At 42.6% G+C, this 10,347-nt stretch overlaps 4 protein-coding genes across 4 annotated transcripts; 2 read left to right on the forward strand and 2 right to left on the reverse strand.

Moving 5' to 3' along the window:
• Nucleotides 1-243: 243 nt before the first annotated feature.
• SAMD00019534_041140 (hypothetical protein) lies at nucleotides 244-1,187 on the reverse strand (the record flags this gene model as incomplete). The annotated part of the gene is made up of 2 exons (XM_012900619.1): nucleotides 244-997; nucleotides 1,072-1,187. 2 exons carry the CDS (start codon nucleotides 1,185-1,187, stop codon nucleotides 244-246), a joined length of 870 nt encoding a protein of 289 aa, XP_012756073.1.
• Nucleotides 1,188-2,066: 879 nt separating this feature from the next.
• SAMD00019534_041150 (hypothetical protein) lies at nucleotides 2,067-5,611 on the forward strand (the record flags this gene model as incomplete). The annotated part of the gene is made up of 9 exons (XM_012900620.1): nucleotides 2,067-2,201; nucleotides 2,273-2,474; nucleotides 2,550-2,884; nucleotides 2,952-3,184; nucleotides 3,254-3,388; nucleotides 3,462-3,597; nucleotides 3,660-4,808; nucleotides 4,877-4,993; nucleotides 5,069-5,611. The coding sequence occupies 9 exons, from the start codon at nucleotides 2,067-2,069 to the stop codon at nucleotides 5,609-5,611; spliced, it is 2,985 nt and encodes a 994-aa protein (XP_012756074.1).
• A 225-nt stretch (nucleotides 5,612-5,836) lies between these two features.
• Nucleotides 5,837-7,711, forward strand: SAMD00019534_041160 (hypothetical protein; the record flags this gene model as incomplete). The annotated part of the gene is made up of 1 exon (XM_012900621.1): nucleotides 5,837-7,711. A coding segment is annotated over one exon (1,875 nt), but the record flags the coding sequence as incomplete, so codon positions are not given.
• A 753-nt stretch (nucleotides 7,712-8,464) lies between these two features.
• On the reverse strand, nucleotides 8,465-8,932 carry SAMD00019534_041170 (hypothetical protein; the record flags this gene model as incomplete). Its single annotated transcript, XM_012900622.1, has 3 exons — nucleotides 8,465-8,532; nucleotides 8,626-8,736; nucleotides 8,845-8,932. 3 exons carry the CDS (start codon nucleotides 8,930-8,932, stop codon nucleotides 8,465-8,467), a joined length of 267 nt encoding a protein of 88 aa, XP_012756076.1.
• Nucleotides 8,933-10,347: the final 1,415 nt, after the last annotated feature.

A 10,347-nucleotide genomic window follows, 5' to 3' on the forward strand; every position in this document is an offset into this window, starting at 1 on the left:
GACATACCATTCGTACTACCTCCTTAGAACATACTCGACAACTCCCTATCCACTATCAATGTTCAATCCATTGCCATTCCTCCTCTACTTCTTCAACAAAATGATACTCAAAGCCAATCATTCTCAAGGTCACATGAAGGAGTTTCCTACACTACCTTCATCATCATATAAGAAGTAAAGTTAACAACATGATCGATCCTTTGATCCTTTATGGTATATTTAATGTACAAACACTTGTTGTTATCACTTGGGGACAACAGTGGGCATTGATGGCTTGGCATTCTCCAAGGACAGCATGTCAATGGGATGGATAACACCACCATTGTGGACATAGTTGAACCAGATGCTTGGCTCTTTGCCTCGTAGTTGTAGAGTGGATAGATCGTCAGCAGACACGTAGGCAGCACCAAGTGATTCGTAGTCTGGTACAGTCTTGGGCAGCTGATCATCGTCCACAGGCTCGCCATAGAAGATCAGACGTAGTCGCGAGTATCCTCGATGTGGCGAGTACTCAAAGCGAAGTATACCCTTGATCTCCACGTCGATACCGGCTTCCTCTTTGGTCTCGCGAACTGCCGCCGTTTGGAGTGATTCGCCAATGTTGACGCGGCCTCCTGGTAGCCACCAGCCCATCTTTGCCACCTCGTGCACAAGAAGGAATCTTCCATCACGTCGTCGTCGCACCACTACAAGACAGAAAGGGTAGACAGTGCTGAGTGACATCTCCTTCTCATTGTGCGCGCCAGGTGGCGCATGATCATTGAACAGATGGAAACCAATGCGTGCTGGTTGTTCCTTGCATATTGGACACTTTGGAATCTTCTTGGCGATCTCGTTGAAGTCCTCTGAAGGGTGGAATAGGAATATATGCTCCTTGATGTCCTCACTATCCAGTTGAGTGGCCAGACCACCCTCCCTACACATTGGACACGAGTACTTGCCACTTACACGCATAGTCGTTCTCATTGCGCCCATTACATGAAGGATATCATGTACACTGAGGGAGTGATAGAGGGAAGTCAGTCAAAGTCAGCATTACGTTGTATAGTAGCAACTCCGACCCAAACTTACTTGTTGGTGGCCATTGATGCGCCAGCAGTTAGGAGACGCGACGACTCTTGTGAGAAGCGAATGTCACCGCCGGCACGCTGGGATGGGTCGAGATAGACGAGGACAAACGATGGCATTTTACGTTTGGTCCTAATGTCGCTGAGACATTCCAACGTGGAATCAATCTGATCGGTTGTACAATGAATGACGATCATTACAATTGGATAGTCTGCATCATATTGATTGAGTGCCTGAGGTATATCAACCAATGTATTCACACTGAGTATAGTATGTCTACCATTCTCACATATCTCTTTAACAATAGTCTGTTCGTCTTGTTTGAATAGTAATGCACCACCAGTTGTACTTTGTATTAGAATCGTACTCTTTGTGAACTCCATGTTATCTTTGTTTGTTCTTGTTGTCACAGATAATAAGCTATTATTAATTAATCAACAAGTTGATCGAAGAGACACTTTTGAAGTTGTTGTGATGGGAAGGGGTTGTGTCATTGTGTTCCTCGACCTCTGGATCTGAATAGTTTCCGAGATAATCTTGTGGGATCACACAACATTGTGAATATGATTGATTGATTGTTTGAATGATTGAGTAGATATATTCTTTGATACAGATAAGGTTGATATTTGTTAAAGTGGAACTACAATTATAGAGTCGTGAGGTGACAGGTCCTTCAAAGTCAACACACACTTGACCACTTCACAATGAAAGGGTTCTTGAGTGCAATGTTTGCCATAAACAGTGTGTGTTGGTCATTTTGGTCTGCAAGATAGATAGTTTGACAATCTGCGATCTTCGTACAAATACATAATATATAGAGATAGATATACATATATAAATTAATAAAGAAACAAAGACAACATATATATATATATAAGGTGACCGACTCAACCCAATTGTTGTGTCATTCAATCAATCATTCAATCATTGAGGAACAATAACAACAATATATAATGAATAGAAGTACCAATAGCTTAAATAGTAGTAGCAATGGCACAATGAAACGTACAGAGAGTGATGTGGACCTATTCTCAATCACATCAAACTTGAACACTCTTTCATCAGTGTCTCAGTTGTTGTCAGCCCGTAAGGGTAACAAACACTCCTACTTCAATGAGATTACGCCTGAGCAGGTATGTAGTCCAGTCCAGACATACACATCTGTATCTTCCATCAATCACTGACACACAATATGTATATATAGGTCGAGAAGATCAATCGAACGATAGACAGGATTGACCCTGAGTACTTTAAGGAGGACTTTAACATTGGATACCTATTGGATCAGGTCGACAAAGACTCAACCATTGACGGCATCGACCAGCTGTCTGTAAAGATATATGGCTTCTATGAAGCAATCGACTCCAAGTTCAATGGACTTATCATGAAGAGTTATAACAGTTTTGGTATGATTGATCATTGATTGATTGGTGCACCATAATCATCATCAGCTGACACAAACAAACGATACAACCATACAGTTGAAGGCATGTCACAGGTATATGAGATCGAGAAGGACCTGGCACACTCGGCTGTCATGTGCAAGTCTGGCAAACACTACCTGAACGAGGTACAGAAGGACTTGACAGCATTTGGATTCATCTTGCTGCAGAAGTATCGTAAGAAGCAGATATATCAATACCTACATCAAGAGATCGAGAAGATTAGAGACATCAACAATGCAACAAAGAAGGTCGATCGACTTCTAGAGATTCACGACTTCCCCAACGCCATCCTCTACAGCCAGACCTCAAACAAAACCATTCTCTCCTCTGCCCACTACACCTGTATATCAAACATCACTTCAAGCTTCCAGGTATGTCATCGTCGTCACATTTTGATTGACGGCTCGATTGAATGACTGACACAGCTCCCTCACTCAGTCGAACCAAATGGGCATCATCGACAAGATTGACTCGACATTCACAGAGATATGTCACAACTTCAATGAGAACACGTTTGAGAAGATCATGCGTGGCTATCTCTATTTGCAACAGAAACAACATCTAAAGGATAGGGTACACCAGAACTTCATCCTAAACATCGAGGATCACACCAGGAAGATACTAAGGTCACACCTTTATAACAATTATACTCGACCCGAGGAGCTCAACTCGTAAGTCACATTGATTGATTGAAGTGACACCATGTGTCCTCGTATCTCTAACCCTCTCCATTCATCCAGGATGAAGTTTGTAGATATATGTGGAGTGCTGAAGGAGGACCATTATGTGATATCATTGTTGGCCATTCTGGAGCATCTTTCAGACTTGATGTGCGCTCACTATCGAATGAGAATCACCATACTAAAGATGATCAAGTACGTTTGAAACATGGACAGCAGGGGCTCATCATCTGGACTAACATCATCAATCACTTCTGGAACAACATAGGAATGCAGAGGAGAATGAAGAGAAGGAGTTTTATATAGAGATATTGAAGCTACTGAGTAATAACAAGAAGCAGATGTGGAACTCGATTCAGAACCAAGTGAAGCACTTGCTCAGTGCATGTAAGACTACATTCAAGGTATGTTTGTTCGATCAATCAATCGAGACAAGTCACAATCATACTCACACTCAACCAAACAGATTGAAGAGTTCATCAAGGTACTACAATCAATCAATCAGTTCATTGAAGTTGGACATGAGTTCTCAAGCTCGACAGAGGAATCGAATATCCTGCGGACGGCAATGAAGGAGAAGTCGCTGGGCTACTTTGAGAACTTCCACAAGAACACAATCGAGAACCTCAAGGTCATGCTGGAGAATGAGATGTGGCAAAAGATATTGCTGCCAAACAACTATACTGTGTTGGACATTCAAGAGTTTGGCGCTGTTATCTCTGCATCCACTGTGCCAGGAGGCGCAAACTCCTCGGCCACATCGACAGCTACCTCCACACCCATGCTACTGCTCTCACCATACCTGGCCTTGAACGCTGCGGCAGACAAACACATCAGTTTGGAATTGGACGACCATCGCAGCGAATTCTTTGAGCAGTTCATCAAGGATGGCAACCCATTCCTCATCAAGGAGGGCAGGAAGACCCTGTCCGAGGCCGCTGGCGATCGTATATCAAGCAGCAGCAATGGTGGCAACGCACTCAATGGACACGGCGAGAGCAGCAGCGACTCGTCTTCGGGCAGCACCACAACTAGCTCGCCCAACATCTCGGCCATCACAGTCAACGTCATTCGTCTGATTGGAAAGTACTTGCAGATGATGAAGATCCTTCGCCAGCTCTCTTATCTCATCTTCACGGCCATCTCCCATCTTCTCGAATACTATGTATACACAGTGTTTGTATTCTTTGGCGAGTGCAACAATCCCAACCTCTTTGAGCAGGACACATTTGCCAATGTCAGTCCAGTGCTCAAGAAGACCATGCAGCGCTTGAAGCTCAAGTTTGTCGGACAGACACCTCCACAGACCTCGATGTTGAACACCACCCATCTGTTCCAATCGAAGCTCTCATCTTCGCCAATATCACTTCGTGGCTCTTCCGATCACTCCAAGTCACCGCCTACACTCTCATCACTGGGTGCCACTGGCAGTTCAGGCAACAATGCAAGTGGCAACAGCATCACTGACGACTCAATCTCAATCCAATGGTCGATGCCCAAGCTATCACCAGAGATCGACCTTGCTCAACCTCGTTCACTCGAATGTCGTGTCGTTGGTCTAGAATCAATGATGTTCTTGGTTGAGGCAATCATGGAAGCACAGCCATTAGTATTGGTATGTTTAGTCATTATCCATCAATCAATCATTCTCTTGTAGACTAACATGTCCTTATCCAACATCAGAGTCTGGTACCAGCTGAGAAGGCAGAGTCTATACATCTATTCTATTCCGAGACAGTCAGTGTCATCAGTGCACTAAGGAATCTATGCTACAAGAACATTGCTATCAAGTCACTAAAGGTAACCTTCCAAGAGTGTCCACGCTACAATTCCATGCATTCACTAACTCAATCAATCAATCAATCAACAAACTAGATGGACCCGAACAACTTGATCAATATTGTAGCCAATGATACACGTTGGGAACTCAAGGACGCACCACCCAATCCAAGCCCTTATGTCAATATGATATTCAAGCTACTGCACTTCTTCAATGGAATGTTGGACGAGGTGGAGAAGAAGAGTGGCGTGCTGACACAGAAGGTCAAGAATGTGCTGTGGGAGAACGCTGTGATCTATGTGATGGAGACATTGATCGACTCATACTCCAAGATCAAGAAGTGCAACAATCATGGTAGAACTCTGATGACGATGGATCTGAAGGAGCTTCAGTCCAGTCTGGAGATCGTGTCGGCCATCAAGCCAATCCCCCATCTACAACACGTTGACAAGTATATCAAGGCGTACTTCCTGCCCGACAGCGACATCTTTAACCTGGCACGTGACTCTGAGTTCAGTGTACGACAGGTGATTGGAGTGGTCAACGTTGCCAATCATCTCAAGAAGCAACAGAAGCAGAAGCTGATATCCGACCTCGAGGAGCTTGAGAAGCAGAGGAAGTCTGACGCATTCAGATAGTTATCAAGTTAGTTGGATGGATGGATTACAACAAACAGGTTGTTAGTTTGTTGAATAGATAGAATAAATCTATTTATTGGCAACAATGATATGTCCATAGATTGGAGCATGGCTTTGGAACCCATCAATCAATCCATCGCCTCGCTCACTCACATCCACTTCAAAGTGCCAACACTTTGTAACCAACACTACACAAAGTTAAAGATAGAGATAGAGATAAAGGGAATGGTATTGAGTATAGAGCTATACAGAGGAGTGTTCAGAAGTATATACCTACGTAATAAGGTATTCCAACATGTTGTTAATATACATAGACTGTTATGTGGAGGTCAAGACTCTTCTCAATCCCATTCTCAATCACATCAACAACGTCGTCGTAGAACATTACAATACAATCAGATTGATAGTGCACAATGGATGATACATAATGGATATATAGAACTACTCATTGATAAGATAATGAATACAAGACATCGTGTATACTTCTCAACAAACTCAATAAGATGGCTACTCAAGAATCATCATACTCTTTCGACAACAACACTCATTCAATCATTGTATCAATGTAATAGTTGGCTGTTTAGTACGCAACAGATTGATGTAGCAGAGAGTATATGTGCAGGTGGCTCACTAGAGCTACTGCGCTTCTTTGTCGAACAACATCGCTATCCGATCTCATCATCAAGTCTTGAAATGGCTGCATCAAACGGTCATCTGAACATCATTCAACACCTAGTCAACCAACACACAACAGTTAGATGTACACCATACTGCTACGAAGCTGCTGCGGCACGCGGCCACCTGGACATCATCAAGCTGCTACACTCCAAAAGCAACATCAAGCCATCAACTCAATCATTGGATGTTGCCGCACAGAATGGTCATCTCGATGTGGTTCGCTACCTCTTGCTTCACGCACATGTCACCCCAACATCACGTGCCACAGACTTGGCGGTTGCCAATGGTCATCTTGAAACGGCACGCTTCCTCCTGAACAATGTCAACCTGTTCTCAAGTATGCTGCCTGTATACGCTTGCCAGAGTGGCTCGATGGACTTGGTCAAAGACTGCAACAACCTGGGCAATCGAGTCAAGTTCACCACTGCGTGCATGGATGTAGCACCCTCACTCGAGATCATTCGTTATCTACATCACAATCGCCCTGAAGGGTGCACCTTTGTTTGTTTCGACAATGCCGTCAGCAGGGCTGACATTGACAGTGTCGTCTTCCTCTTTGAGCGCTACGACAACCTGTTGACATTGCCACTGATCAACAAACTGCTCTTCCGTGCTGGCACTAAAGGTCTGGTCGACATCATGGCGTACATTCACCAAAAGGCAATAAGTAAGGGCGATCTCAATGGCATGGTCGTGCCATGGACATCCTTGTTGATGGAGAATCAATCGTTGGCAGTCATCGAGCTGCTGCACAACCTCTCGATCCCAGGCTGCAGGGACACTACAATGGCCGAGGCTGCACTACATGGCTCATTGGACATTGTCCAATTCTTGAATGAGAAACGAACAGAGAGCACAAACATCAGTGCGATTAACAACGCAGCCAAGAATGGCCATCTCCATATCGTCGATTACCTCCATCGCAATCGAACTGAACAATGTAGCGAGAGGGCATTGCACGACGCCGCTGCCAATGGTCACCTGCGCGTCGTTGAGTACCTTTTGGCCAACAACATGGTGCATCCCAATCAGAAATCATTAGAGGCTGCCATACGAGGAGGCGACATTGGCATTGTAGAAAAGATAATGGAACACAATCAGAACATTCGACTCACGATCAAGATTGTCGAGAGCTGTCTGCTGCATGTACTGCAGCACGCAAATGTACCAATGTTCAAGTGGTTGCTGGATCGCACTGGTTTTGAGGTGTTGAACCAGCCCCTGTTCAATCAATTCATCGCGACGATATTGGAACTGGGATTGGAAGAAGAGACAATTCAATATCTCTACAAGTTCAATGAGCAGTTCCAAGACATTGACGTGGCCTCATTGGTGGTCTCTGAGCGAACATTCCTGTCCACAGTAGAGTACCTCTATCAACATTTCACAGTGACTACCTCTCGATCCAATCCAATTGAATCATTACGCAATACACTAAAGAAGAGAGTGGGGCAATTTACATGAATAATCATTGATTGATAGGTGACTTTATTATTAATTAGTGCACTGCTTGAGACAATGAGTCAAACGGTTTTGGCAAACTGGTGGTTTGATTATGCATTCTTTAAAAGCATTTTGGCAATCCTAATAAAAGAAATAATGTTAATATTATTAATAATTATTATTATCCTTGGATTGATTGATTAATATACATACATCCAAACAAGAATTTGTTATTCCTACAACAAAGGTGGAACATAATCCAAGTACAACAAGTACAATGAATATGAATTTAAAGGTATTCATGATTGTGATTAATTAATTAAAGATAGTTTGTTTGATATATTATTATTATCCTATTCCAAATGTATCCATTTATAATCATTCTACGTCATGATAGTCAGATTGATTTCCAAATTGAATGGAATTGTTAATGATTTGCAAATCCAAGTTAGTTCAACCCCCAAGTGGTAAACAAAAGTTATTAATTGAGGTGAAGTGAAGGATGAGTGAGAGACAGAGATAAGGAGAGAGAGAGAAGTAGGTCGTGTACATGAGTAAGTACTTGTTCATTTATTTATCACTCTAACAAAAGAAATGGAATAAAATCGTTGACTTGTTGGGGTGTATATATTTTGTTGTTGTTGTTTGTAATATAGATATATAAATATATATAGTGTATTATTTGTATGTATGTTTTTGTATCTCAAAGGATGATCAAAGAAAAGAGAGAGTTTACTGTCCCTTGGCCTTGATGTCGCTCAAGAGGGAGGCTCTGTTGTTCTCCTTAATGTGGACACTTGCTATAATATTTAAAGGAATTGGAATAATAATTCATGTTAGTTATCCAGTCAATATAATCAATCATTGATCTGATTGGTTTTGGGATTACGTACAATCAATGACTGGGGCGGACTTGTCAACGGTCTCAGCGTGGGCGAGCTTGTGGTCGGCAGAGATCTCGTTGAGGAGGGCTCCGTGCTGGTTCTGCTTGATGGTGACGCCTGCTGTAGTGAGGTAAAAGAATGGGAAAAAGAAGAAAAGGAAGAGATATGTTTGAGTGAGTGATTGAGCGAGGATCTTCCCAACTATATTGATGACATGATGTGACTTACGCTCGACGAGTGGGGCGGACTTGTCAACGGTGTCGGTGTGCTTCAATGGGGCACCCTTCTGGACTTCGGCAAACAATTGAGTGGACATTATGTTATATTAGGTTAAGTTATAAAGGTAAAGAGAGAATAAGAGTTATCTGTATCTGTATATTATTATTTGGTGTTTATCGAAATGGCTTGTTGAGCAGAGTTGAGTGCACTGGTTGGACTTGTCTAAGCCCCTAAAAAGGAGCACTCTCTCACTCTCCTCCGTTCACTTCAGCCAGTGGCAGTCTCTTAGACACCAAACAACAAGAGTTAAATTGAGCTAAGAGTCAACTTCAAATTAAATTTACAATTAAATGGTTTGATATTGTTGGGCTATGGGATGTTCGATCCAAGATTGGATTAGAATAATCACACATCACAACAAAGATGGCCCCGCAACAGGTAGGTGATCCAAAGCACATTATCTGAACGCGTCACTCCGATTAAAAATTATTATTTTTGGCTATGGGCGTGTTTGATTGGTTGGGCCACGCCTGATTTGTGTTTGATGGTGTTACCCAACAAATTCAATTCTGTGCGAGGTGGGGATTCAGTTTATATGAGCGAGGTCCATCCCACGCACAAGTGCACAATAAATAAAATGAGTGTTTGGCATCTCAAAAGAGACATTTTGACTCAAAGTCAACAAAACTGTATGTATATTTTGAGATATTGATTGATCAATTAATAAATAATTATGGTTTGGTCGTATAATAATACAAATGATTGTTATGGATATAGATCTTGATGTAGATTATTGTGGTATTTATTATTTATTTAATTTATAATTTTGGAGTACATTGGACAAATATTTCTTAGATATCACCGACAGCGGTGTGTTGGCTTGGATGGAAGCGAACTCAGAGTCGTATATAGTGATGGTGGACTCTGCCAACTGGTTGTACCATGTCCTTGGAGATTGTTTTGAGGCATCGTTGGACTTGGCCCTCTTCAATGGTTGAATGGTTGGACGATCACCCTCTATGGTTGCACTGATCGCGTCTATGTTTGGTACCATTCCTCCCGACAGGTACGAGTCTATCAACAATGATTGCATAAACTCTGGAGTGAAGCGATGATTGGATCCATCCACGATCTCTTTGACGACCTTGTGTCTATTCTCTAGGCCAAAGTTTGCTAGGCGATCCAACGACCCATACTTATGTAAGAATGCTCCAACGTGTAGAACCTGTGCATGGATATAGGAGGTAACAACTTTTCCAAACAAGTTGACATAGTTATTACCAAATGGGATGGAGTAGGACAGGTATAGGTCCTCAGTGATTCTGTATTGATTGGTCTGTGCCATAAACACCAAGAAAGTGTATTGTTTCCACAACACATTGAGCTGTAACTGAAGGTTAGCGCAGTGTAACAATGAAATGGTAGAGTGACTGTGTATACTAACCTTCTGGACCTCTAGATTGGCGACACTGTAGGGTAGACCCTCAATCCTCTTCCTCAAATCTTGTGACT

This window comes from Acytostelium subglobosum, assembly GCF_000787575.1.
Source record: "Acytostelium subglobosum LB1 DNA, scaffold: scaffold7, whole genome shotgun sequence".
In the NCBI taxonomy this organism is placed as follows: domain Eukaryota; phylum Evosea; class Eumycetozoa; order Acytosteliales; family Acytosteliaceae; genus Acytostelium; species Acytostelium subglobosum.